Source organism: Halictus rubicundus, chromosome 12, assembly GCF_050948215.1.
Source record: "Halictus rubicundus isolate RS-2024b chromosome 12, iyHalRubi1_principal, whole genome shotgun sequence".
NCBI classification, from domain to species: Eukaryota; Metazoa; Arthropoda; class Insecta; order Hymenoptera; family Halictidae; genus Halictus; species Halictus rubicundus.
The window spans coordinates 4,924,191-4,950,549 of record NC_135160.1 but is presented as its reverse complement, the minus strand read 5'-3'; the positions used below and the strand labels follow the sequence as shown (position 1 = coordinate 4,950,549).

At 42.8% G+C, this 26,359-nt stretch overlaps 2 protein-coding genes across 5 annotated transcripts; one reads left to right on the top strand and one right to left on the bottom strand.

Annotated features, from left to right (window-relative positions):
• The first annotated feature begins 1,431 nt into the window (after positions 1-1,431).
• On the top strand, positions 1,432-5,236 carry Arp5 (Actin-related protein 5). The gene is made up of 7 exons (XM_076797602.1): positions 1,432-1,667; positions 1,744-2,058; positions 2,129-2,409; positions 2,679-2,897; positions 2,970-3,271; positions 3,523-3,703; positions 3,816-5,236. Exons 1-7 carry the CDS (start codon positions 1,565-1,567, stop codon positions 4,437-4,439), a joined length of 2,025 nt encoding a protein of 674 aa, XP_076653717.1. The 5' UTR covers positions 1,432-1,564; the 3' UTR covers positions 4,440-5,236.
• A 165-nt stretch (positions 5,237-5,401) lies between these two features.
• Positions 5,402-26,246, bottom strand: LOC143359585 (uncharacterized). Of its 4 annotated transcripts, none has more exons than XR_013083134.1 (2): positions 23,710-24,957; positions 5,402-6,669 (listed from the first exon to the last, which is right to left on the bottom strand). XR_013083134.1 is itself a non-coding variant. In XM_076797607.1 (2 exons), the coding sequence occupies exon 1, from the start codon at positions 24,955-24,957 to the stop codon at positions 23,773-23,775; it is 1,185 nt and encodes a 394-aa protein (XP_076653722.1). In that variant the 3' UTR covers positions 5,402-6,669; positions 23,764-23,772. The 4 variants fall into 4 exon arrangements, 3 of the variants coding, with proteins under 3 accessions (XP_076653722.1, XP_076653723.1, XP_076653724.1); XM_076797607.1 differs by having other exon boundaries at positions 23,764-24,957; XM_076797608.1 differs by lacking the exon at positions 5,402-6,669 and adding an exon at positions 26,110-26,246 and having other exon boundaries at positions 22,270-24,951.
• Between the last annotated feature and the right edge of the window lie 113 nt (positions 26,247-26,359).

Sequence of the window (26,359 nt, the reverse complement as noted above, 5' to 3'; positions counted from 1 at the left end):
CTTTATTCGACGAGTATCGAATAGTTTTTTTTTCGAGAATTTATCCGACGAATAAAGATAATTTTTTTTATTCGAAGCGGATTTATTCGAACTTCGAATAATTTTTTCATCTTTTATCTGTATCTTTTATTTGAAGGCTTCGAATAAATCTTCGAATAACTTTTGCCGATCGCCGAGCTTCAAAGACCCAGCGACGACAGACGACATACAATGTAAGCGGATGGAGAATCGCGCACGTATGAAAGTTTAAACTTTTAGATTTTTCAATATATCCTCATAAAATTGTGACGAGCAAATGGAGGAGATTTTCCTGATAAAAATGAGGTCAAATTCGAGTGTAATCGAACAAGTTTCACTGATACGTAATGTTACGATAAAAATTACAATCTCATTAAAGACAGTCCAAATGATGTCGTGTTTGGACTCATTTTGATCGGGATGAGCTCTACAACTCATTCGTATTAACAATATTGTTCTGATTAAAAACATAAAAGCATAAATTGCCAATAATGTTGGATTCTCCATCTGCTTACATTGTAGGCTGTTGGTCGGTCTTTAAAAAAAAAACCTTTATTCGTCGAATAAATTCATTACGTGTGGAATAGAGATAACATAATTATTTTTATTTGACGCGTAACAAATCATTTTTTTATCTTTTATTCGCTGTTTGAAATGTCTATTTCAATAAAAATTTGTCCATCTTTGCTCCTACAATTATATTATTTTATATTATATTAATTCATCCACGTGATTCTCTCTCAAACTCTATACTATTCGGAATAGTACGTTAAATAAACGCTACTCTGGTTTTCAACATATTTCTGTTCCCACAGATCGATTCTTGGAACAATTATCTATAAAAAAAGGGTAAGGAAATAATGCTTGTTCATGAAATATTTTTAAATTACAAATTAAGGTATCTCATATGGAAGTAGAAATTGATTTTCCTAAAATTATGCTTTAATAATTTCTTACGTAAAATATTTTTTTACGAATTTTTCGTCCTTGATATCAGTTTTACTTTCAATATTTTAAATCTTAAAAAGCAACACTAAAAAAAATATCTGTTTAATTAGAATACGTTCGTCGGAGAATGTAACATTTGATAATCGATATGGTTCCGTGATGATTCACCTTCTCACCGACGAGAATTTCCTTCGTGGTCTTCTGCACCGACGAGATACCGTCGTTGGCCTTCTGTTTCTTACTCCAGGCAAAATCTATCCTAGAGGGCAGTAGACAACACCGTATTTTTCGAGCGACACATTCTCCCGTAAGGCTGGCAGTCTTTATAGCTTTATATATATCTCGTCGGTGACACTGTTGATAGTGTCGATAATGCAGAATCGCATACAGAAAAGTACATTTCGAACGACATCTATGAAAATCGAAAGTCTATGGCGTAATTTGGGCATTTTGCCATAGATAGCGTCACAAGCTTTTTTTAACCGCTTTATTTTTCGTCTCCGATTGTTTACATCATGGACGAAAACAACGCAATAAAATAAACGATCCCATGTAGTACACGACGATTTTAAAAATACAGGGAATATAATTTAATAAAATGGACGTCCTTGAATTGAAAGACATTAAAGCTATACCTGACATAATTCATATTTATCCGGACAGAGTAAAGTCCGAAGGAACGCCACTTGTTATTGATAACGGTGAGTAGAGAAGCTTACTGACAGTTAATACAGCACATACCTTACGTAACGAAAATGAAGAAATAATGTTTATTAGGATCGTATAACTGTAGAGTGGGTTGGGCTACCGAAAAAGAACCTCAGCTGATATTTAAAAATCTGATTGCAAAGCCAAGAAAGGAGCGTGGGAAGAAGGATGGAGACCCGCAGGTCGGGAACGACATAGCGAACATTGAGGCTGTTCGTTTTCAATTGAAAACGCAGTTCGATAGGAACGTAGTAACCCATTTTGAAGCCCAGGAACAGATATTTGATTATACTTTCACCCATATGGGAATCGACACGGAAGGCACTGTTAATCATCCGATCATCTTAACAGAAACTTTCTTAAACCCTAATTATTCTCGAAATTGTAATGCGAAACGTATACCTCGTGTGTTCTCTTAAAATCAATGTGCATTTACTAATTCAGCAAATTTCAGTGATGGCAGAACTCCTATTCGAATGTTACAATGTACCGGCGATAGCATATGGAGTAGACTGCCTGTTTTCTTATCAGCACAACAACTGTCCACCAGACGGCTTAATCATCAGCATTGGCTACCACACTACACACATAATACCGATATTAGATGGCAAAGCGGATCCTGTGAACTCAAGAAGGATCAATGTTGGTGGATACCACATTACATCTTACATGCACAGGCTGCTTCAACTGAAGTACCCGGTGCACGTGAATGCTATAACACCAAGTAGAGCAGAAGTACGCGAATCTTGCGTTTCTTATGTATATTATCACTAGACTGCGGATTTTATGCATTCATGGTAAAAATGAGTAGGTGAATCACAAAATAGAAGAAACATCAAATGAATTTAATATTACTGGTATGATATTAAAATTATTAACGGGAGAAAACAATTTTCACGAAACTCTCTTTTCTTGTAGTCGATGCAGACAATTTTTATTTTGCATAAGCATCCACAGTCTAGTTATCACTTTCAACTACAAAACTTCAACTTCTCAAATTGCAGGAATTAATACATGAACATTCTATGATAGCTTTGAATTATCAAGACGAAATTTCTAAATGGGCCGATCCAGATCATTATGACTCGAACGTGTTGAGAGTACAACTGCCCTACGTCGCTCCCACGAATGCTCCCGGTTTAACGGTCGAGCAACAAAAAGAAAGAAAACGCGAGTTAGCTAGAAGATTAATGGAAATTAATGCGCGTAAAAGGGAAGAGAGAGTCAGTAATATTTTTTACATACAGGAAGATCGTTACCAGATAAAGGTCTAACATAACCATTGACGTTCACAGTTAGCAGAAGACGAGGAGCAATTGAATCAACTGTTGGCCGTTCAAGATTTATTAGAAGAGGGAGAGACCGACGAGTTCGATCAAGCTCTGAAGACCTATTCCCTCGCGAACGAAACGGACTTGATCAAAATGATTAATAATCTGCAAGCAAAGGTAGAAAGAACAAGGCAGAAAATAGTGGCGGCAAATTCTCAGGAAGAGAACATTGTAATGGAGGAGCAGAAACCGAAAATAAAATCCAGCTTGCAGCCGAAGGACCAGCAAGATTTCGACGAATGGATTGCCGGCGTGAGAAAGAAACGGTAACGAATCCATTATAGTAAATGGACTGCGAATCTTTACACAAGATAAAAATTGACCATCTCAATTGCAACAAGTAGGTGTTCAGTAGAAATTGATTTTCATATTTAATAGTTTGAATAGGTTGGAAATAATATAATGGTAAGTTCAAATTTTTCTCATATGTTTATTGTTTTGTATTCCACTTGCTGACTTTTGTCATAAATGCATAAAATCCACAAAATAACCCATACAATTCTTTTGACCGCTTTAGGCAGGAAATATTGGAGAAACGAATGGCGAAAAGGCAACGCAGACAGGACATGGCAAAACGTAGAACAGCCGCAGCTCAGGAAAGGATGCGAATCATCAGTCAACTAGCAAGGAAAGAGAAACGGGACGACGATTTCGGCATGAGGGACGAAGATTGGGACGTTTATAAAGTGATCAACAGGGTTCGTAGACGTTTTAAGTAGTTTACGATCTTGAATGGAATCTGTTCGATATTACACGGTCCATCATATTTCAATTAGACCACTCTACTTCAATTGAAATTATGTTTCACAGGAAGGCGGAGACTCCGATTCAGAACTGGAGCAAGAGAAGCTGTTGGAATTGGAAGACGTGCTGCGACATCACGATCCGGAGTTCGACGGGGCCGGATCCAATGTTCCCATAGTCCCAGGAGAGACTCACCAATTGCACGTGGGTGTAGAGCGTCTGAGAGGCCCGGAAATATTGTTCCAGCCGTCCATGATCGGCTCGATGGAAGCAGGCATCGCTGAAACGATCGAGTTCGTTTTAAAACTCTACCCGCCCGAACAACAACTGCGTCTCGTTGGAAACATATTCCTCACCGGCGGGCCAACACGATTCCCGGGTCTGTTGGAGAGACTGAACCGCGAGCTTCGCGAGATCAGACCGTTCGGCTCCAACTTTCAGATAAACATCGCGAAAAATAGCAGCATAGACGCGTGGTACGGTGCCAGAGACTTTGGCCTGAACGGAAACCTGCCGGAGTTTTTAGTCGATAAAAAGGAGTACGAGGAGAAGGGCGGCGAATATTTCAAGGAACACTCGACCAGCAATACGTACACCAGATCTCCCGACCCGTTGCCCGTGATACAAGTTCCTGTCACGTCCGAGCAGATCATCGTGGAGGATGCTGTTGTCGATGTTGAGATGGAGTAGCAAATTTGGAAATAAATTTGAATAGAAATCGATTGACGCTTTTTATCACTCTGATAGCCTTACCTTTATAGATCTTGTTGGGTCAACAAATATTTTCATTCGATTGACCCTATTTTTGATAAAGAACTCGTATCCTATGAAAGCGTTTTCATAATTTCAATAAAGCGGTCATTTGACACCGTGATACGTTTAGTGTTATTGGGATTGGGAAAATAAGGGGTTGCAGATTTTAATGGATATCTACTTTATTACACAAGTGTTTCCGTTTGTTCATTCAGTTACGAACAAACTACATTGTAGTCTGTTTGCTGATCACAATACACAGTCCCCAATCGTCGGATTTCGCCATTCGAAGATAATATGCGGATACATTTCCATTGTTCTCTCTTTTCGTTTTGCTTTCTTTCTTTTTCTCCTCTCTATTAAACAATCTCCACGTTCTCGCGGTTCGTCGGAGCTCCTCGAGCCAAGCTAAAAAACTGAGAAAGTGATCCCTCACCTGAGCGGTAGAATTCACTACAGCGACCTCGAGTTTCATGCTCCCGCGCATATCCGGTCCATGGCTTAAGTTAACATCACAATACAGTAATATACTGAAAGATATTACGAAGGAGCCCTACAGGCAATCGTTACAGCTAATAGAAATGATCTTCGCGTGTCTCGCCTAATAAAAAGGAACATACCGTACGGAAACGTTCGAGCCGTTTTTTACATGGCGCAGCGCCATGCTTGCCAAGAAAGAAAGAAAAAGGTGGATTAGTATTTCGTACGAAGAGAAACAAAAAAAAAAAATAAAATACATACAATAATAAAAAGACACGTAAACCCTTAACGATCACAAGCGTACAGCGTTTTTTTTTGTTTGTTACACATTATACAATATTTTGTTAAAGCACTCAATGACACTCGTTTTCAACGTCGATCTCCTTAGTCCAATGAGCACTCGGTGTGTGTGTGTGTGTTTTGTGTGTTTTGTGTCTTTCTCTCTCTCTCTCTCTCTTTCTTTTTTGTTCTCGTATCACATACGGTTACAGGTAAAATTACAAGTATACAGGCGGTGTAATTACAATAATACGTACAATTTAAAGAAAGTATTCCTCCCGATACGTGTATTCGTTTTTACAAACTCCTCAAAGGAAATCGCGAAGCAAATGTACAATCTACACAATGTGTCCGTGTGTGTATGGCTGTGTGTGTATGTATGTATGAATGTGTCGCACAGACGGTGAAAACGTAAAAGCAAAACGTTTCACGTCGGTTCAACGTATCGGGCACGTATATATACAAACTGCGCTACGGTAGCGTTCGCAACGATATCGACGAAGCTCGTTATCAAATAAAATATGCTTTCTTGCTTTTCTCCCCTTCCGTATCTCGTAAATCTTACTAACGTGTCGAGAATAGTGCCACAAAGTATACAAACGTAGTCACGAACAGTGTCGCCAGACGAGGGGAGGGAGCACGAATCGAGGGGAAAAAGTTACCCTCTCTCAGCCAGTAACGGAGTATGCACGACAGAGACGGAACGTGTCACGTGACTTAGCGTGAATTAGACTAATGTGAATTAGCGCGGTAGAAAGGGAAATTAGAGTGGGGGAACAAGTCTTGATCTGGCGACACTGGTCCCGAGCCGTGTAAACCGTTCTCTCTCTCTCTCTCTCTCTCTCTCTCTGTCATTCTCTCACTCTCTCCTTCGGTCAACGATCATTCTCAACGAGCTCTCGACGACGCGTTTAGGCACCGCGGCCCCGATAGTAAGCGTCTCGCAGAAACAATCTCTCCCCGATTTCCTCGGACTATCGCCGATCCATTTGACCTACGGTAGATCTAATACAGCAAATTCTTAATCGAAATAATATCCTTTGTAACTATCACAGGCTGAGGTCGCTGCAGTTCCGTTTCTTTTATTATTTTCCCCCTTTTTTGTGTTCTTTCTCCTTTTTTTTTCTTGTGTTTTCTTTTTCATTTTGTGTTCGTTCGTTAACGATTCTCTCACTAGTTGTTTAATAGTAGATAATAACGTATAAGTTTACAGAGCGTAGTTCAAACCGAACGAATCAGTGTTTTTTCAGCGGATAATGGAAGGTCGGAAAAAACGTGTGGAGGACGCCTCTCTCGCGTTTGCGTTCGTTTCTTCTTCTTCTTCTTCTTCTTTTATTTCTTCTTCTTCTTCTTTTCATTTTTTTTTTCTGTCCCGGTTCGAACGAAGAAAATTGAGGTAGAGTCCAATCTGCGGAAATAAGTGTATAGAATTTCTCGTCTATGCTGCTAAGAGTGAGGATCTACTTTCAGCGGTAATTAATACGCATGTCTCGCAGCGCTAATTAAAATTATTATACACGATCGCAGCCGTGTCGTTGCGTGACGATGATCGCTAGTGGTAATCATATTAATTACAATGATTCTCGACGAAACAATAATCGTATCCGTGACAATAGGTGATTGAAAATAAACATTGGTACAACGATAATCCATGGTCTGCGATTGAATAATGGCTTTCGTGTCTATATATAAATATATATACTTTTCTTTACATTAATGTGTTGTGTCGTATGTGTATATATATATGTCTATATCCACATATATCGTATATATGTATATACATTCGTATTATGTATATACATATGTATATAGATGTATATATTTATAATAGTCGTACGGGGCATAGGGTGACAGCTATGTACAGTACATACTTGCCTTAGTTGTACCATCGTTATGTCTCTATGTAATGTGACGGTGACGATAATCAAGAACCGTAATCATATCAACTAATCCGTAATGATCGTAATCATAATTGTTTATCGTTTAATCATAAAATACTCTATCGTCGCGTGTACTCGTAATAATAACTATATGTATAGGTATGCAGTATGTACGTAAAGAGGATGTGTTCAACCAGGATATGTCGGTGAAAACTATGGTGTATCAAGCGTCAACTTCTTTTTTTTTTTCATTATCAATATATAATATATCTTGCTTTTAATATATATATATATATATATATATATATATATATATATATATATACATATACATATATATGTGTGTATATTTATATATATATATATATTTATATATATATATGTATATTTATATATATTTAATTCGCTATTGTATATATCGTAATTTTTATTCATCTCTCCCTTCCGGAACTACTATTACAAAAGTGCGTACTCTCGTCTTACGTTTATAGGTACATACATGTATCGGCGTGACCTATCTACTTGTTCATTGTCGTTTATATTAGATCTATAGCGTTATTTATTCATCTCGGCTGTACCGGGTGCAGCAAAAACAACGACGCTACTGTGGACCGAATAATTTACAAAACGTTAAGCCAAGCCTCACGCTTCCCTTCGCCTAATTAATTCCAGCTGCAGTTCGAGAAAATATTTTCCGTCTTCTGCGAATATTATCGTTCCTCGCGTATCGTTAGGATTACAAAAATTTTGCGCAACGCAAAACCTGCTTAAATTTTGAGGTGTACTCGGTTTCGAGCGTTGTCCGCCATATTGGCGAACACGCGTGCGATGTCGCCGATGCAGCACAAGAAAGTATTTTCTCGTTTCCGCAGTGGCGGATAAGTGGAAAACACGACTTTCTGTGAAAATCGCTATAATTTCAGAACTTTGTATGCATTGCGCGAAGAAACGGTTGAAGAGGAATACTCGATGGTTATTTCATTTAGGTGTCCGCCATGTTGGCGCCGATGAACTCCAAAAAGATACTTTCCGATTTCTGCGCTCTGAACTAAAAGCAAGGTTTCCTTCGAAACTGGTTAGAATTGGAGGATTTTGCACGTACCGTGTACAAAAATGGTTGCATTTTCGATTCAAGTGTCCGCCATGTTGGCGCCGATGCGTCCGAACAGATATTCTCTCACTTCTGCACTAGGGAACGAATTGAAAACATAATATTCTATAAAAATGGCTACAATCGAAGGATTTTGCACGTGTCGCGTACCAAAATGGTTGCGTTTCGGGGCTGTTTAACGCCCAGAAGCATTACCTTCGGTGATCGATCAACCAATATGGCGGACCAACGGGTCAAGAGCAAGAAGTCGCAGCCTTTTGATTTTGTCAACTTGTCGCACGGCTATTCGCACCGATGCGTTGACCATCGTCGATGGAACACCCCGAATTCTCGTCTTCCGACCGTGACGACCGTTCCGCCCAATTTTTCAAACGATTTCCAGACTGACGTAAGCGGCGGGGAGGAAAAAAAAATATAGGCCATGCAATCATTTCGAACCGCGGGATAGTCTAGCGTGCTCGAAAATAGAACAGGTGACACAGAGAAAACGTGTCGACGTGATTTTCTAGTGTCACCGTGTTATGACACACGAGGCCCGATCCGGCCCGCGTCCGGTTTATGAAATGTAATACACTCGGCGATGGTCAACGCATGGTCGATCCTGGCGGAGAAAAAATAAAAAAGAGATCGCCGACGCTTTCAGACGTCAAACAATATTCCCGGTCGTCGATTATTTATAATTGCCAACGCGAAACCCACCTAAAACTCTTCCGTCCCAAGCGACGGAGGCTTTCGCGCAGCCTCCGGGTGTCCTTCGTTTTATTTCTCTGTCGTTTTTTCCCTATTTTTTCCTGTTTCTTTTTTTTTTTTAGAAAATTTCATTCCGCGATCAGTCGCAACGTAATTTTCTCCGCGCCCAGTACACTTTCCTTAAACGGAGCACTACGATAATCCTCCTGTTTAATATTGCACCCATACACGCACACACGCTGACATGCACCCACGTCCACGCTCATGCCTAATGATCCGCGCATACACGCGCACACCCACTCATACTCGCGCGTCCGTGTATATTTAATATACATATATATCTATGTGACACAGTACTTTCTACGCATCGACGGTATGTATATAGGTATAGCTTATCCTTATCGTCGTATCGTATCAGAATCATTATTTTGTTCCTCCGAGTGATCATTCTCGTCCGTTTTGCTTCGTTTCACTTTGCCCGTTATCCGAAATTCTCGATCTCTACAGTCGCGATCTCGCCTTTCGTCTCGAGCACCAAATCTTTCGCCTCGGGCCGAGTGCACGCTGGATTTTAGGCTGATTCTTTTTGAAAAAACATTTCAGTTTAATCACATTCCCGTTCGACTCCAACATCGGTAAATTGGTCCGTGGAACTTTCTGTTCGAACAGATACTCGTCGAACGGAAGATCGTTTTTCATTTTAGCGACGATACGATCGTACGATTTCTATAATTGTCCACTGCGAATGCATAAAACCCACATTCATACCTTACCGTTTCGTAAATGTCCGTGATTGAAGTTAATAGGTAAGGGGAAAGAAGGAAAATCGGCGCGATAAATTGAAATTTCGGTAGACAATGAACGCAAAGTTGCGGTAATTACGACTATCGTGTATCCGAGCGTGTAATTGAGATCCGATGGCCAGGGACGGATCGTTAATTTTGGGGCCCGGGGCTAAATCAATTAACCCGAATTCACCGAAGTACCAACAATTTTTGTATGATTTAATTTCTCTTGAGTTTTTCATTTAAATGGTTTGTTTTTTCTTTTTTTTTTGACCGCGAAAGGCGTCGCTGCCGATGGCAGAAAAATCTGTTCCAGCGTGCACGCAACGTCGGCGAAGATTTCTCTGACACGCAATTCAGAACTCGCTTGACCGTCGTTCGTAAATGTTAATGAAGGCTTCTTAGGCACCGTTCGAGACTCGATCCGGGGGATAATATTAAGCGATAAAAAAATCATTACGCCGGTGTACGTATGTTCACGGGCTAACGAGCCAATCGATCGTTTCCCCAATTATCTGTTCACCCACTTTCGAGTATATTCCCTTTTTTCCCGAGGAGGCCGGGGATCGTGCGGATACATACGACGCTTTCGCCTGTCTCTGCGTGTGTTGGAAGATAAATCGAACAGAGCAATCGGTATCAAACGAAAGATCATTAGTCACGAAGAGTAAAACTTTCGGAACACCTTCGCGAATCGGGGAAGACGTTCGGAACGGAGATCTCGCAAGACGAAACCCTCAGAGAAGCTGTACGGGGTGTCCCGAAAATGTTGTACTCCCTTGAAAGGGATTCTTCAGGTCATTTGGAGTAACTTTTTCCTTTGCGAAAATGTTCTCCGAGGCTTCGTTAAGGAGTTATTAACGAAAAACACGGACCAATCGGAGCGCGGCTACAGTGGACGGGTTCAGGTCCGGCGCCATGACAGGTCCCGCTGAGCGGGGGCGTGGCCATACGTCCGCTGTGGTCGCGCTCTCATTGGCCCGCGTTTTTCGCTAATAACTCCCTAACGAAGCCACGGAGAACATTCTCGCAAAGGAAAAAGTTACTTCGAATGATCCCAGGAATCACCCCTTTCAAGGAAGTACATTTTTGGGACACTCTGTAGAACTCTTCCGGTTTCGCCCGGACAAAAAAGAAAAAATACACGCGTTCATCTCGAATTATCGAAGTGTTCGTACACCGAGCTTCTCTCTTTCGACTCGATTGCTTTTCATTATACTAATGGCATCGAACCGCGGCAGTTCGCCCGTACGTTGAACGTGAAATCGACGCATGGACTCGTCTCGTTGGTCCATTTTATTACGAACAGAAATTAAGTCGTTACGCAAGTCGCACGGGGACTTCTATTGTCTACGCCAGTCCCGTCCAGCTATAGCCCGCGCGGGCAGAGTATTTCGATTTCCCCGGGCATAAGCGACTTGGCGGGCAACGAACCACGCCCCCTTTCGACGGTTCCGCCTATGACAATATTTTTCCCACTGACGTCACATTGCCCTCGGCTATGCCCGCGGGCAGCGGCGGGCGCCCGTGCCCGCCGCAGGGCTTGCCGAACGGGGCTGCTCTACGCTTTCGACCGGTGTTTTGTTGTTGTTTAGCTCCAATATTAGATTAACCCTCGGACAGCGGACCATTATTTTATAATTGTTTAGGACTATTCGCTGCTTTAATTATGAATTTTTTTTAAACATATTTTTGGTAGTATTTCTTGTAGACACACTAGTCTTTCCGTTGTTCATTTAATTCAATTCCTCGGAACTGAGTAATTAAATTACGATTTTGATGCGCCAGGTCACAATAGACCCAGGCTCCGCCGTCGGTGGGTTAAACGTTCGTTTATTCTCAGCGTGGCCATTCGTTCCGGAAACGACGACGCCGTTCGGTTGTCGCGTGCAACTTATGTTCACGTCTGAACCCTGTCGGCAAGCCTGCGGTTCAAACGTGCGAGAAATACTCGTGGATGTCGAACGAATTTGCTTATTATAGCTATCTCACTGGTACGAGTGCTAAGAATCGAGCGTATTAGGTCATCCTACAAGTCATAAGTCGTGTCGGTTCTTATCGCCGCGTGCATATTGTATTTTTGTAGAAACTTCTTCCTATGCATTCCGAGGCGTATCGTTTCGTTGCTTGTCAAAAGTGATTCTTCGAATTTGGAAATTGGATTTTTCGCGGGTATGATGCATCAAGATCGAGTCGACGTTCGATATCGATCAGTCGACAGAAAGATGGCGAAGGCATCAATGATTAAAAGTAAGTATTATCGGTGGAATAAAAACCGTGTGACTGTAATTAGACCGCGAGTCTTCTATGCAAAGTGAAAATTGTCTGCACGGAACTTTCACGCTTAAAGTTTTCGTCAGAAACGACTTGATAAGATGACCCGATACCTTACCGAATGGACTCCATTGAAAACAACCTAACGTCTCCCGGGAGAACTTTTCCCCCCCCCCCCCCCCCCCGATTTTCGAGGCTCCCTCCGCGCGCGCTGGGATTATAAATGGAAATTCGTCTTGCTGCTGGAATAAAAAGCGTCGATCGGAATAAATACTTCGTATCACTATCGTCTACGCCGTCTCGACGGTAATCGATCACCGACGGGTGAAAAAGGAGATTCAGAGGGTCGAAGTTATTATCGAGGCGACCGGGCCCTCGCGCAATCGACGCTGTTCTCGCGGAGATACGTTTTATTGTTTCCTTCTTCGTCCGCGATTCTTTTATTGCTGTTTCCCCCCCTCCTTCGTCTGAAACGCGACCAACGCGACGAAGTCGCCCCTGGTCGATAGTAATTAGATCCTCGCGCAATCATCGCCCCGAGGAACCCGACGCTCCTCGAGTCCTTTGGAAGCTAAACCGATCAGCCCCGGTTCCTACAAATTTATTCTTTACATCAAAATATTTCTGACTTCGTTATGCTTTCGAGATTTTGGTGGAACAATTGTATGGGGATTTCTTTTAAAACCCCCGAAGATTTAGATCCTCGCAAAATTATTATCTCGAGGAGTTGGTGTAGGAACTGATCAGCTCCAGTTGCTAGAAATTTAGTAATTTCATTGTTTTTCTGACTTTGCTATGGTTTAAATCGTTTTATTTTCGGTGGAATAATTTTGGAACTCTGTAGGCTTAGACATTGTCCTTGGAGATTTTTCTTGGGCACTAACAAATTAATACATCGTACCGGAAGACTTTCGATGACCGCATCTAAAACAAGAGTTAATATTTTTAGAAGAGGTTACTGGATTAGGGTACTCGGGACAATTTGTTTACGGATGAAATTGCTGCAGCTATAATTTATTTAGAAAATTCTCTTTAATCTTCGATTTTTAAAGGATTATCCGACGAGCACCATTGAACTAATCAAAATTCACTGACTTCGACCCTGTAGGTCACGAGTGGAGCGACTGTGATCAGTATTATTGTATAATGTTCGTCACCGGACCGTGAATCTTCGGGCGAAATAAAACTGGTCCCGAGAACGTAATTCCTATACATGTCCCACCAAAAATAGTCCCGGTTCCTTCAGAAATGGAACAAAAATCGTATCAAGAAGAGTTTCGTTCGGTTCTATTTCTCGCGGAGCTGACGAGCCTAACCCCAAACCTAATCCAGGTTTCCGGTCTAAGCAGGACGCATGTTAAAAAGTAAAAAGCCGGTGCCAGAAGTGCGTGTCATCTCGCGTGTCGTGTCGTGGGATCCGCGACTCCCCTATGAAAAATCCTACACACTATACTCTTTATACGCAGGCCTCTATAAGACTTACGGTATAGCACGATAAACCTCTATAAAAATAAGAGCTATCCTACGTAAACGTATTACAAAAATAAATGGCATTGTACTCTGCTAAAGAAGCAAAATGGTACAGGCGCAATGTTGAACGACGCCGCCGGGCGCGTCGTTTTCGTCACTATGTTCTTCTTTTTTTCTTTTTTCTTTTTAATTCTTTTCTTATCCTTCCCGTTTTCTCGTTTCCTTTCGTACACCCCTTCGGAGGCTCGTCCTCTTTCCTTCGAGCTCCCTTCTTTCCCTTTCCCTTTATACCCGTTGCTCTACAGTTTTCCGGTTTCACCCGTCGCCGAGAGAGCTCGGCCAGGTAGACCCAGCCCCGATTAAAAAGTCGCGATTGATTTTGCTCTTATTAAATTCGTATATCATCCTCCGGTCTCGTCCCCTTGTTCGTGGCCCTCCCCCCCTCTCTCTCTCCCTTCCCACCCCCTCGGCCCCTCGTACCTTGCCGAAAGTCGATTTAATTGCGAGAGAATCCACGGGGCGGTTCGGATACTCGAGCGTTTCGATTAGCTCCGACGCGACGCGACGGTCAGCCGGGAAGTATTTGTTCGAGCATCTCGCGCCGAGACAACCAGGCGGTTAAGTAGACTGAGTATTTTTGGGACCCGAGGAACGGAGTATTTGCGAGAGGATTCAACGTCGGCCGAGCACATTCGGCACGGTTGTTCAGCAGGAATCATTTCTGAATCATGAGTAGTTCTCCAGACCATTTACAGTTGGTCAACAATTTAAATACGGGCGAAAAAGTAGCTCAGAAAATTAATTTTGAGTAGAGTGACCTTCAAAATTATTGAGTAGAGGCGTTCGGCAGTAACACAATTGCCTTGAGTGCAGAAATAATTTCAGGATCATGAGTACTTCAATAGCTCGAGCATAATCGTTCTAGAATGCAGACGCAGAAGAAGTGGCTCAGAAAATTAATTTTTAGTAGAGTATAATTCAGTGACCTTCAAAAGTATTGAGTGCAGTCATTCGACAGTAACTCAATTGCCTTGAGTGCAGAAATAATTTCAGGATCATGAGTACTTCAATAGCTCGAGCATAATCGTTCTAGAATGCAGACGCAGAAGAAGTGGCTCAGAAAATTAATTTTTAGTAGAGTATAATTCAGTGACCTTCAAAATTATTGAGTAGAGGCGTTCGGCAGTAACACAATTGCCTTGAGTGCAGAAATAATTTCAGGATCATGAGTACTTCAATACCTCGAGCATAATCGTTCTAGAATGCAGATGCAGAAGAAGTGGTTCAGAAAATTAATTTTTAGTAGAGTATAATTCAGCGACCTTCAAAAGTATTGAGTACAGTAATTCCACAATAACTCAATTACCTTGAGTGCAGAAATAATTTCAGGATCATGAGTACTTCAACAGTTCGAGTATAATCGTTCTAGAATGCAGATGCAGAAGAAGTGGCTCAGAAAATTAAGTTTTAGTAGAGTATAATTCAGTGACCTTCAAAAGTATTGAGTGCAGTCATTCGACAATAACTCAATTGCCTTGAGTGCAGAAATAATTTAAGGATCATGAGTACTTCAACAGCTCGAGTATAATTGTTCTAGAATGCAGATACAGAGAAAGTGGCTTAGAAAATTTATTTCGAGTAGGGTAGAATTCAATGACCTTTAAAAGTATTGAGTACTATCCATTGGCAATAACTGCCTCGAGCGCAGAAATAAATTCAGAACCATAAGTACCATGAATACAGGAGAAAAAATAGCTCAGAAAATTAATTTTGAGCAGGAGTAGAATTCGAAAGCATTAGATAATATCATTTGACAGTAACTCGATTGCCTTGAGCGCATAAATAATTTCAGGACGTAGTTCCGTAGTGCAAGCATAATTGGTCAAGTTCAAGCACAGTATGATTCGCTAAAAAAAATACACGTGCCTAGTGCTCGCCTCGGTTGAATAATTAATACTGTTTCGTACAGTTCGATGAAAGTTTCGCTTCGAGTACCCAAACAACCCTGATCGCTCGCCTAATCAGACAACAACGAGACTGGGCCTTTTGCAATTACGATTAAGGAACGTGCATTGAAACTCGAATCGTTCGAAGAGGAGCGAATAATGTTTCAGAAGCTTTCGATCATCGACGACTTTATTGATTGAACAGTGTCGACGGAGTTGTTCGGAGATCAACAAATTATTTGGTAAAAAATGTCCGTGGCTTTTCGCGACGAAAGAACACCACGTTGAAACGATTCAATCAGCAACGAGGGAGACTGATCATTATTTTTTCCGCACGCATACTTTCGTCGAGCGAGTCGATCTACAGAGCCCGAGGTTCGAAAAATATAATACTGTCACGTTCGAGTACGAAATAATAATAATTAATAATAATAATAACATATATACATTTGAATCGTCAAACGAAAATTTAATCGGCGTCGAAGAAAAATATGTTCAACAAATATACGTATATCTATCATATATATGTATAATATATACATGTTTTTTATTGTTGTGAATTTCGATTTCTCGTTTGTATATACATGGGTGTGTACAGTGTGTCCTGGATAAATATCGGAATATTTCAAGAGACGATTGACAAACAAGAAAATCGATCTTTCTTTCCGTTTCGACAAAATGGCGACAAACCGGCGATAAAATGGCGCGCGCTCCGCCCTAAAACTCTCACTGACAATTCAGGCGAACGGATATGATTGCAATAGGGCCGGAATTTCCCGTAAATTGGTAGTAGAAAATCAACAGATTGCAATTACTATGTCCCGCGGTGCGGAACATGCTTCCGTGAAGGCAGATAGGCCGGCACTATTTCTTTTTCGGACGGTTTATGGCTGGGATAGATCTCGATGGGGCAACGTGAGCGCTTTTAGGCGGGAATCGAGAGCCGCTCTTTAATTAGTCAGCTTTTAATTGCATCGCAAGCGTCTTCGACTCGTCAAATTTCAAAGCTGTTACGTTACGGAAAACAACGGAACGTGCCAAGGCTTTTTTATTCTATTTCCGTACAGTGATGAACCTACGAATTTTCAAAATCATGTTTACAGCGAGAATGCGATTCAAGCATCCACTACTAGGACATTTTTTCTTTTCATTTCCGTTCGCTCGGTTCTCGAAATATTCCAATATTTTAAAGACAGGCTGCAAATTATAATCACGTTCGAAACGGTCATGTAAAATATGGATCGATAACACAACAATCACATTGCACAGGGCGCCTCCCATGGAGCCTTTCCCATCCCATAACTTCGCGATTTTTCATTCCTCGGCCGAGCAACATTCGCGATTGTTCTGTGTACAAAAATGGCGTCTAAAAATCTCCCCCCCCCCTTCCGTTCGGCGCGAAATGAAGCTCGAGAGAGAAAGAGAAAGAGAGATAGAAGAAAGAGAGAAAGTGAGAATGTAGAATCGAGAAGGAGAAAGAGATTTTGAATCGAAGACAGAATCCTCTCGTGAAACAGAATAGAGTCGGGAGTTCTAATTCACGCAATAAAATATACTCTTTGAACCAACAATCGAAGCGAACGAACAAAATCGAGTCGTTCGTTCCGGTTCGAATGGGAATCGCATACTGCAGCTCAAGCGCGTCCCCTGTTCGAATCCGAGGGACGACGATCGATCATTAGAAAATACTCTGTCGTCGTATATTCAGTCGTGGGAACCGGGAAGGGGACAGAAGAACGACGTAAGCGAGAACAGGGGAAGAAGAACGGGAATAATACTTTGAGATCGCGATTTCTTGCGATTGCACGTGCGAGACTGGGAGATAGAGATCGGTTTTGCCGCGTCGCCCTAGAGAATCGCCTTCGAGAGTAGCTGTTAGACGCTTTTTGCCCCTGGGAGCGCTACGAGTCGCCCGCGGGGCCACCGGGGCGGGGCAAGCGACGTCGGAGAGGCTCTCGGTGGGCGTGGCTTCCGCTTTCCATATTAAAAACGCCCACTCGGCAATACAGTAGCTTGTACGAACGCAAATATCCAGCGATTCCAGATTTTAGATTTCACATTCAATGCAATATTGTGACATAATTTTGCAAAATATTTCGGAAACAGCTTGTTGCTGTTTCAAGAATCAGAGCCACTCTCGTTAGCGGCTCTCAAGTGGACGCGCAGCCTAAGGGAAGAAACCTCCGATGAAAGACGAAAGTATGAATACCGTCGTTTCTCGAGGAAGAAGAGAATCTCGCTGTTTTCCATGCTCCTCGCGATTAAACTAACGTATTTACAATTTCCTTTTCGTTCCAGGGGAAATATAAAATGGTGGACACAAATGGTGAATTTTCAATCACCCCGAGCTCGCGATCCTCTGGCAAAAATCGGATATTTTTTCGCTCCGTAACTATATACAACGAGGAAGAAAATAGACGAATGACAGCGATGTTCAATTTTTCCTGAACAAACGATTCTCGTGTCCGATAGAGCGCGCGCCTAATCGCGTTAGTTGTATAACTTCCAGTAAAATTCGTTCGTTCGCGGATTTCAGAACTCCGCGGGCGTTCTTCTTCTACGATTTATACTTTTAACTAGTATTTGCCAGCGGTTTCCTTGCGTTCTCTTTTATCAAGTTTCCGTTAGATTGGTCCGACATGTGCTTTCTCGAAGAGGGGAGCTGTCCCTTGGTTTGCTTTTACGATAAATACACAAGATCTTTGATATCGCGTGCCAGGAATACAAAGAGAACTCTCGGGGCATGACCGCGGCGTTGCGGCCGGAATTATCGAGATCGTTAAACTGATCCGGGAACTGCGAAAGTGGTCAGGACTGAACAATAGACGCGCCGTGTTCGATAGCCCGACAAGATGGCGGATCTTCCGAAATCCTTGCTACCACAATTGCCGAAGAGCAGCTGCTTTAGTCGCGGTGCGTTTGTCGATAATTTTTCGATAATTGCGTTGCAAATTAATTCGCCTTAATTACCATCATTTCGAATTAAAATTACCCACCGGAATTGGAGCTTTATTAACTTGTAAAATATTGCGAAAGATTATTTTCGAGATTGCACCGATCAGTAAATCCACGTAAAGGGCAAGCAAAGAGTACTAAAAAATCGACACAGTCGACTCGGTTTTCTCAAATCTCTCTACACATTTCGTTCGCAATCGTTCTAACGCGATAAAAAGCACAAACAAGAGCATGCTTCCTACGAAACAAGCAAACACGGTAAAAATGTAACTACGCTAAAACCGTTCCGTTCCAATGTAACAAAGACTGAACAACGTCGGAACAAAGGGAACATCGAGTTGCTTGAAAAGCTTCGAGCACGATATCGATAACAATAGAACGTACAAAAATACGTAGAATTTCTCGAAGAAATTGCACAAGTTTCCGAAAAGAATAAAACAGATTCGAGTTTCCGGCTAAAAATCGGAATCCGGTATCACAAATTCGCAGACATCGCGGTCACGGGGCAAGAACAATTTGCGATCCGCGCCCGGTTGCTCGATCTCTCCCGATCTACGTCAACGGGCGCGAGAATAAATAGAAATAAACGAAACAACGAAATGTAACGATCTGATTAAAAACCCAATGGAGCTTCCCGATAAAAAGAAATCGAACCCGGTAATTCCAGGTCTCGGAACAACAATTTTCGGTGCTGGTTACTCGTTGTTGCTCCCGTTTGCGCGCGAATCGAAGAGAAAGAATCGAGGAAAGGGTTAACAGAGAGAGAGAGAGAGAAAGAGAGAAACAGCGAGCACGAAGAGTAAAAAATATCGGACGCGTTGTGGTCATGATCGAGGACTTGAGGAGTGGTTTCCGGTGACGAGGGGGTGTAGATAAGGGAAAGAGAAAAGAGATCGTGTTGTCAAAGGATCGACCGATTGATTTGAAACTGTAATTTCTTATTTTCCTTTCGGCATATCTACGAGCTACCTACGGTTATTTACAGTTGTAACAAGCTACAAAATATGTATCGTTATATATATATATATACATTTATATATGTATATATTTAGGAGCTGCGCGGACATATGCACCGGAGGCTTTAAATCACAGCTTTGTAGTACGATTAGTATTGTTTCCGTTTTTCCTCTGTTCGTTTTGTAGAACTGCGCAATGACTAGCTAGCATGAAGGGCATCATGTTCTTGTTCTCTCATTGCACTTAATTTTCCCGAACCAAAACGAGCAAACGTGTTCTTTTTCTCTCTCTCTCTTCTCTTCCGCTCTCCCGTGCGAGAAGAGGAGGAAGAAATTTCTTTTCGCCCTCAAGAACCTTCGCGACCCTTCGATCACTCGTCCGCGGCTCGAGCGAATGCGGGTTCCCCGAGTATGGTTGCTTCGGTTCGCCGACAAATTATCCGAGCGACCGAAGGTCACGGGCGAGAGGCCCAGGAAGGAGAAGCTCCTTCCGGTTTCCGTTTGCTTTCCTCCCCCGCGAGCATTCGCGAGTAAATCAGTCTTGCCCGGTTGACTTTCGCGTCTCGTTTATTTATTTTTTCTTTTTTTTTTTTAATGAAAAGCCTCGGGCATACGCGCGCAGGGAAAAATTGTTCTTTCCTTTGTTCGGTGGCGAAGAAGACTAAAAAAAGGGACCGGCCTACGATCGCAAAAGGAAGTCTCCGAGGCACGCGGATTTGCGTGTTTCTCGTTTCTTTCGCTCTCGAGAGATTTTTTCCAGGGGTGCGCGGGTATCCGGAATTTCGGGTTCGATCCCGAAAATTTATAAAATTTCGGCACCCGATGCTGCACTCGGGCGGACTCGGGCTCGGGAATCCTCAAAAATTTGTGATCGCCCGAGCATTTTCATGCGAAATAAAAAGTGTCTGCATTAATCGCGACATATAGGAGCTACATAGATTATTAAGATACGAATTTTTGCTTTGTTCTGTACTATACCTTAATTATTACTTTTACAGTATTAGACATATGGTGATACGTCTGTCATCAGCAATACAAAAAGTTAATCATTTCAATGAACTGAAAGCGATTTTATTTTAAAATTCTTTCAGCTTTCCCTTTTTTAGATTTGGCCTACTCGTTTTTGTCGTAAGTGCATAAAATCCGTAGTCTAATTCATGTCCATCGAATTTTACATTTTCGGGTCCCCGAACGCTTTATCGACCGGAAGTCCTCTTCTTTATAATCTCGAACGAAATTGTTAGATAACGTTATCGGAGATGACTTCCTGGTCCACGATCGAAATTGCTGTTACTGTCGAAGGATCCATTAAAAAGCCTTCAGCCGTGGCTTCCAAAAATTATGAAACGATCGCCGGGTAGGCAATGCGTTAAACTTTCGAGATCCCGGCCCGACTACAATTTACCCGAGCTTGAGAAACTTTCGGGATCTTGAGCCGACCCGAGGCTACCCGTATTCGGGTACCCGCACGCCCCGAATTTTCGTTCGTTTATCGTTTCTCGATCCCGAGATTTCCCGTTCGAAACGAGAATCGTGTTCGCGTCTGTCATGGTTCCCCCGCTCCTGTTCTAAGCTTCGTGGCGTCTTGCGGTAAAAGATTCGTTAATCAACCGTGATTAATAGTCCGGGAACGCCGTCGACCGACGGCACTCTGATAACCGATATAATCGCTAGAAACTAATCTCTAAACAGTATAGTAGTCGAAGAAGAAGAAAAAAAAAAGAAAATAAAGAGAGAGAAAAATATAGATCAACAGCCCTGCTATTACACTCCTAGTACTTAGAACTAACGATCTGCACATCCGCTCGTCGTTTTATAATACATCCGTACGTATATGTATACGTATATACAATATGTATCTGTGTGTACAATACACTTCGATATGTGAAAAGTAAGTACACCCATGGAACTGATTCAAAGCCGCGCCCGTCACCGATGCGAATGACTCCAGCCGGTTCGATGGCGCCGTAGATCAACCATAAGCGGCGGGGATCATTCGGTCGACAAGCACGATAGTCCTACTCTGATAAAAACTGCACACCCGCACCGTTCATCAAACAGAGCTAACGATTTCACGTGTACCAAACACACAGGTGTGCAAAAGGATTCGCGACTTTCGTCGCGACGCGTGCAGAAATTAATTTATTTCAGCGAAGAAGCGGAATCATTTCGGTAACAGTGAAATGATAAGAAATCTCGAATGAATCTCCTCGACTCGTGCTGCGGTTCTAGCGTCGAGTAATTGATAATAACCGAATGAATTTGTGCTACGAACCAATAGAATTTCATTTCGATTTGAAAGGAACGAGTAACGCTCGTGTTTAGAGCAAAGGGTTGATGTACGTGAAAACAATTAGTCGAATTCACATTTTCGTGCACTAATTCTTTTGTTTTCTTTTTTTTTTTTTATGAGTATATACGTATATTTGCGAGATTCGTTTTCCACCCCCTGTACACGTGAAACACGAGGCCTCTAGTTCCTACTGTTAACGAGTAACGTAGACGGTGCGGGTGTAGAGAAATTTAGCGGATCGATGGTTAGAAGGAACTGAAACTAAGAGAGAGAAAAGTACAGGCGATGGTCGAAGAAAAAAGTGTAGGAAAAGAGTGGGGGGAGGAGAACAAAACTCAAAGAGTCCGAAGCTAATGGGGGAAATCATGATGACCGTGTCACGGGTCCTACCAGTACACGCGTCCTATGTCGCTAAAACGAAGTTTGCGTGTTTCTAATCATAATAATCGTAGTAGTAATAGTATTAATTAATAATAGCGATAATAATATATAGTTTTCGGGGTGGGGGGAAGTATCCGTGGTGGGTGGTGGTAATGGTTGTGATGGTAGTGAGAGTATTAGTAAGAGTAATACTAATAGTAGGTAGTAGTAGTAATAGTAGTAGTAGTAGCAGCATTAGTAATAGTAATATTCTTGTTTTTTTTCCTGTTTGTCTGTTTGTAAAAGTAATAGTAGGGTGTCTACCAAACACACCTTCGGTAGAGACCAATATATGTCCGTTTTTTCATCTTTTTGACTATTTTTTTCCCTTTTAGATTCTGACAAGCTACATCGCTCCGTGACATTGCTTCCGTTTCGTGTTATCTTAATCATTTTCGTCATATTTTTAATGTTCATCTTTCTTCGTCTTCTTCTTTCCTATCGTTTTTTTTTCTTTTCCTTTCCTCGTTCTTCGTACTTTTTCCCCCTTTTTTTTGATATCATCAAAATAGTAAACCAATAGTTTAAACGTTGTAGATAATAATTACTATCTATATCACAGATCCAAGTGACTAAACTCCTTTAAAAATATAATATAAATATGTTATGCGTATAATGGTTCGCGCATAATATATATACACACATAGATATATATATTATATATGTATATGTACTCGCAGATGGGATTGAAAAACAGGTAAATCAAGAAGTGCGGAAACTTGGAAAACCTTCTCGTGGTAGAAACGCGAGCGTAGTTTATGCGAACATCGATCCGCCCGCGACGAGATCGACGAAAATCATTCCGAAAAGAAGAAAAAGTGTATAGCGACCGAATCGAGGCGCGCGGATTCTCTTCGACCGGTGCTATTTAATTCTCGTTAAAAGTTACGCTCGTCGATCGTGTCGTTAGCTATCCATTAAATGGACCAATAGAATATACGTATAAATAAATATATATATATATATACACACATATACATATATTTATATACGCATATACCGGCGTGCGAGTACGTGCGAAACGGTAATCAATTTACAATCGATCACCGTGCACCCGCTTCCGTGTCGTATTGTTTTCATTTTCGTCGTGTTTACTTTTAAAAAATCGAAACAAGATCGGCGCGTAAAAATCGTTCCGCGGTCGGTGATCTCCAACGATCGAAGGGTGAAGAAGCATCCGTCGCGATCCAGAAAGCGGACGCTTCGTTTAGGCACTTTGTTTAACCAGCACCGTTAAATGGCACGCGACCGAAGAGAGACAGAGACCGGCGTGCGAGGGCGCGCGCGTTTGAAAAATCGTCGCTTGATAAATCGTTCGCGGTGTAGATCGTCGCTGCTGGCATAAACTGGCTCAGTTCAATCATTGTTGCGTTGAATGTAATCGGGATACGAGATCGGAGAACTCGTGTTCGAGTACTGAGCGTATAAATAGAGCGCAGGGTGAAGCCCTGGTGGAGGAATGCCGCGATGCGGTTGATGCGAATGATGATGCGTCTCGGATGCGGATGAATTTATAGGGGGTGATGAGATTTGCGGGTAGAGTTGGGAGCCGAGGCTGTCCAGGGAGCTGGACGAGCCTGTCGTTTGGTAGACACTCTGCGATGGTGTGTGCTCGTGAGACTCGGGTGAATTAAGTGTGAATGGCGAAGACGCCGAGGTGGGACATACTACTTGCTGCGGTGGTGACTGGTGTGACTGCGGTAAGGACTCTGACATACTGACGTCTAAACACTAGTTGGTAGTCTGCGGATGTAGCAGCGGTAGAGGAAGTTGAAGATTGTTCTGTTTCGCTAAGCTGGCGATCTCAGCTGCGATGCCTCCCTTCGAGCCAGCCAGGCCATCCAACGATGAGGGTCCCTCGCTGTACCGTAGATCACAAACTGGACTCTCGAAGCCTGTCCCCGGTGTGCCACCACTGGTGCTCTGCGGCGTGGGTGGATTGTGATTTGTATTGCTTTGATTCATATCACGGTGTACACGATTCTGATGTCGTATCAGATAACTGTCGCGTACGAACGTGCGTCCGCATATGTTACACTCGTACGTGGTACTCGCCGTGTGGGTACGGATGTGGATCGCGAATTGACTCTTGGACGTGAACGTTAGAGAACATCTGTCGCAGACCAGAGGTTTCTCAGCGACGTGGCTCCAACGGTGCGCGGTCACATAGCTCTTCACGGCGAAACGTTTCTGGCAGATGTCGCAGGCGTACGGTCTCTCACCCGTGTGCACTCGCTTGTGTGTATTCAGACTGCTCTTCTGCGTGAACCTTTTCAAACACAGCTCGCACTGGAAAGGTCTTTCTCCCGTGTGCGTCCTCATGTGCACTTCCAAGTACGGCTTACGGCAGAAACTCGCTTCGCATACCGTACAATGATATGGTTTGTTGCCCGAGTGAAGTTTCATATGTACATAATACGACGAAGCGGAGGATAGCACCTTGCCGCATACTTTACAAGGCTGCGGTCTGGACCTGGAACCTTCTTTCACGGTCTGCTGGCCCGTCGACTGACGGCTCGGCGTCTCCTGTTGCACGTTTTGACCCTGTTGTTGTTGTTGAGTTTGTTGGGCCTGTTGTTGACTCTGCTGCGTCTGTTGTTGACCTTGTTGGTTCAGCTGGAGGGTCGTCTGTTGCTGGGGCTGCAGATGACCCTCCTGCTGGGAGAGGTCCTCCCGGTCGTCCGACAGGTTCACCATAGAGTTAGAGCCATCCGAACGGCTCGAAGCAACAGAATAGAAGCCCATGGGCTCGCTTTTAATCTGTTGCTCGAACATGGACGTCATAATGTCAGTCTGCTGCGGCTGAGCCAGCTCTTGCGACTGTGGCTCCTGCTGCTGCACTGCTTCTTGATCGGGGAGCAGAGTCAGGTTGCGCTTGACAAGCTGCTCATATCCTGCGTACCAATCCACCTGCATCACAGGGGAAAATAAATAAATAAATAAATCTATCAATTCCGACAGTCAGTCACGAGATCCGTTCCATTGCGGACCGTTGTTTGCGACGACGCGGGCAGCCTCGTAATCCCGGTATAATGCATGCCCGGACACGTTCGAATGCACGCGCGGCGACCAGGTTAGACCAGCGGTTTTGACATTTATCTTTGACAAGTGACAGAAGGTAGCTGGACGATCAGCTGATTGCATAACTTTTACGCGAAGCGCTCGAAGACGGCGCGATGCCGTCGTCGACAGAACGTAGCCCAGCAGCGAGCGACACGGTCGACTCTATTTTTAAAAGAGCGACGAGAGAAACGGCGGAATATTTCGACTGCGAAACCGGATTCCTCGCGAGCACCAGCCTCGCTAGTGGGGGTCGGTTTTGCTCTCGCCGAGGAAGAAAGCATAATTTCTACGAACCTTTGCTAGTGTAGTAGTCTGGGCTGGGGTCGAAAAACGTCACGCCTCATCGAGCGCACGCCTCCCGTTCTCGAGCGGCTTCACGGACAATCGCGAAACATTTCTACGGCCAAATTGTTTTTCTCCGACACAAAATATAAGATGGCTGCGACTATATTTCGCGACGGTACGATATCATATATATACACGACCTATATGCGCTCGTACAAACACATGCGACACAAGTACCGACCGACGATATCCAGCAACTTTTCTAATTGGCTGGCCTTCTTAAGCCGCGAATATTACGGCTCCGCTACGACCGACATCGCGCTTCGAAAACCGCTGATTGGATCGATCCCTCGCAAAGCTTCATTCACCTGTTTGATTTTATGCATATTTAATGGACAAACTTTAGAACTTGCCGCTGCCCTCCCGACAGAGACCGATTTTTCCGTGTATTTGCCGAAACATCATGCGCAAATGCGAAACATCGTTTTATCTGTACTTGCCGCTTTTCCTACTTTTAATCACGACTTTCTGAACATCTTCGGCCCCGAAAAGAAATAGTTTAATGATTCGGTAAGGTTCTCGGGTGATGCACTAAATGACACTAAATCGGCGTATTAAAAGATGGATAATCAGATCGTTGTGAAATGGATTCATGTCGAAATTGTTGGGAATAAATTATGCGCGAGGTAACGAAATGTTATAAATATTAATTCACAGTACCATTTGTACGTATCGTTCTTGCAGTTTCACCTCTGCGCCATGTATCGTAGCTCGTAGTGTTTTCTCGGTGTGCACGTGGTTTTAATTGTAATTTCAAACCTCTGTCAAATTGTGCGCAGTATGTATTTTCTCCCCGCATTGCAATTACTGAACGCACCTTGAGTGACGACACGCTAGGAACTCTCGAGCCCTATCAACCTATCAAATTAGATCGAACCATAACACTTCGAAATAATGTTCCTAACAGAAA

Excerpts from the sequence above, each read along its gene's own strand:
- Arp5 (XM_076797602.1), top strand. The coding sequence starts at position 1,565 with ATGGACGTCCTTGAATTGAAAGACATTAAAGCTATACCTGACATAATT. Across the intron at positions 1,668-1,743 it reads GCCACTTGTTATTGATAACG|GATCGTATAACTGTAGAGTG; the intron begins GTGAGTAGAGAA and ends AATGTTTATTAG. Across the intron at positions 3,704-3,815 it reads TTTATAAAGTGATCAACAGG|GAAGGCGGAGACTCCGATTC; the intron begins GTTCGTAGACGT and ends TATGTTTCACAG.
- LOC143359585 (XM_076797607.1), bottom strand. The coding sequence starts at position 24,957 with ATGCAGGTGGATTGGTACGCAGGATATGAGCAGCTTGTCAAGCGCAAC.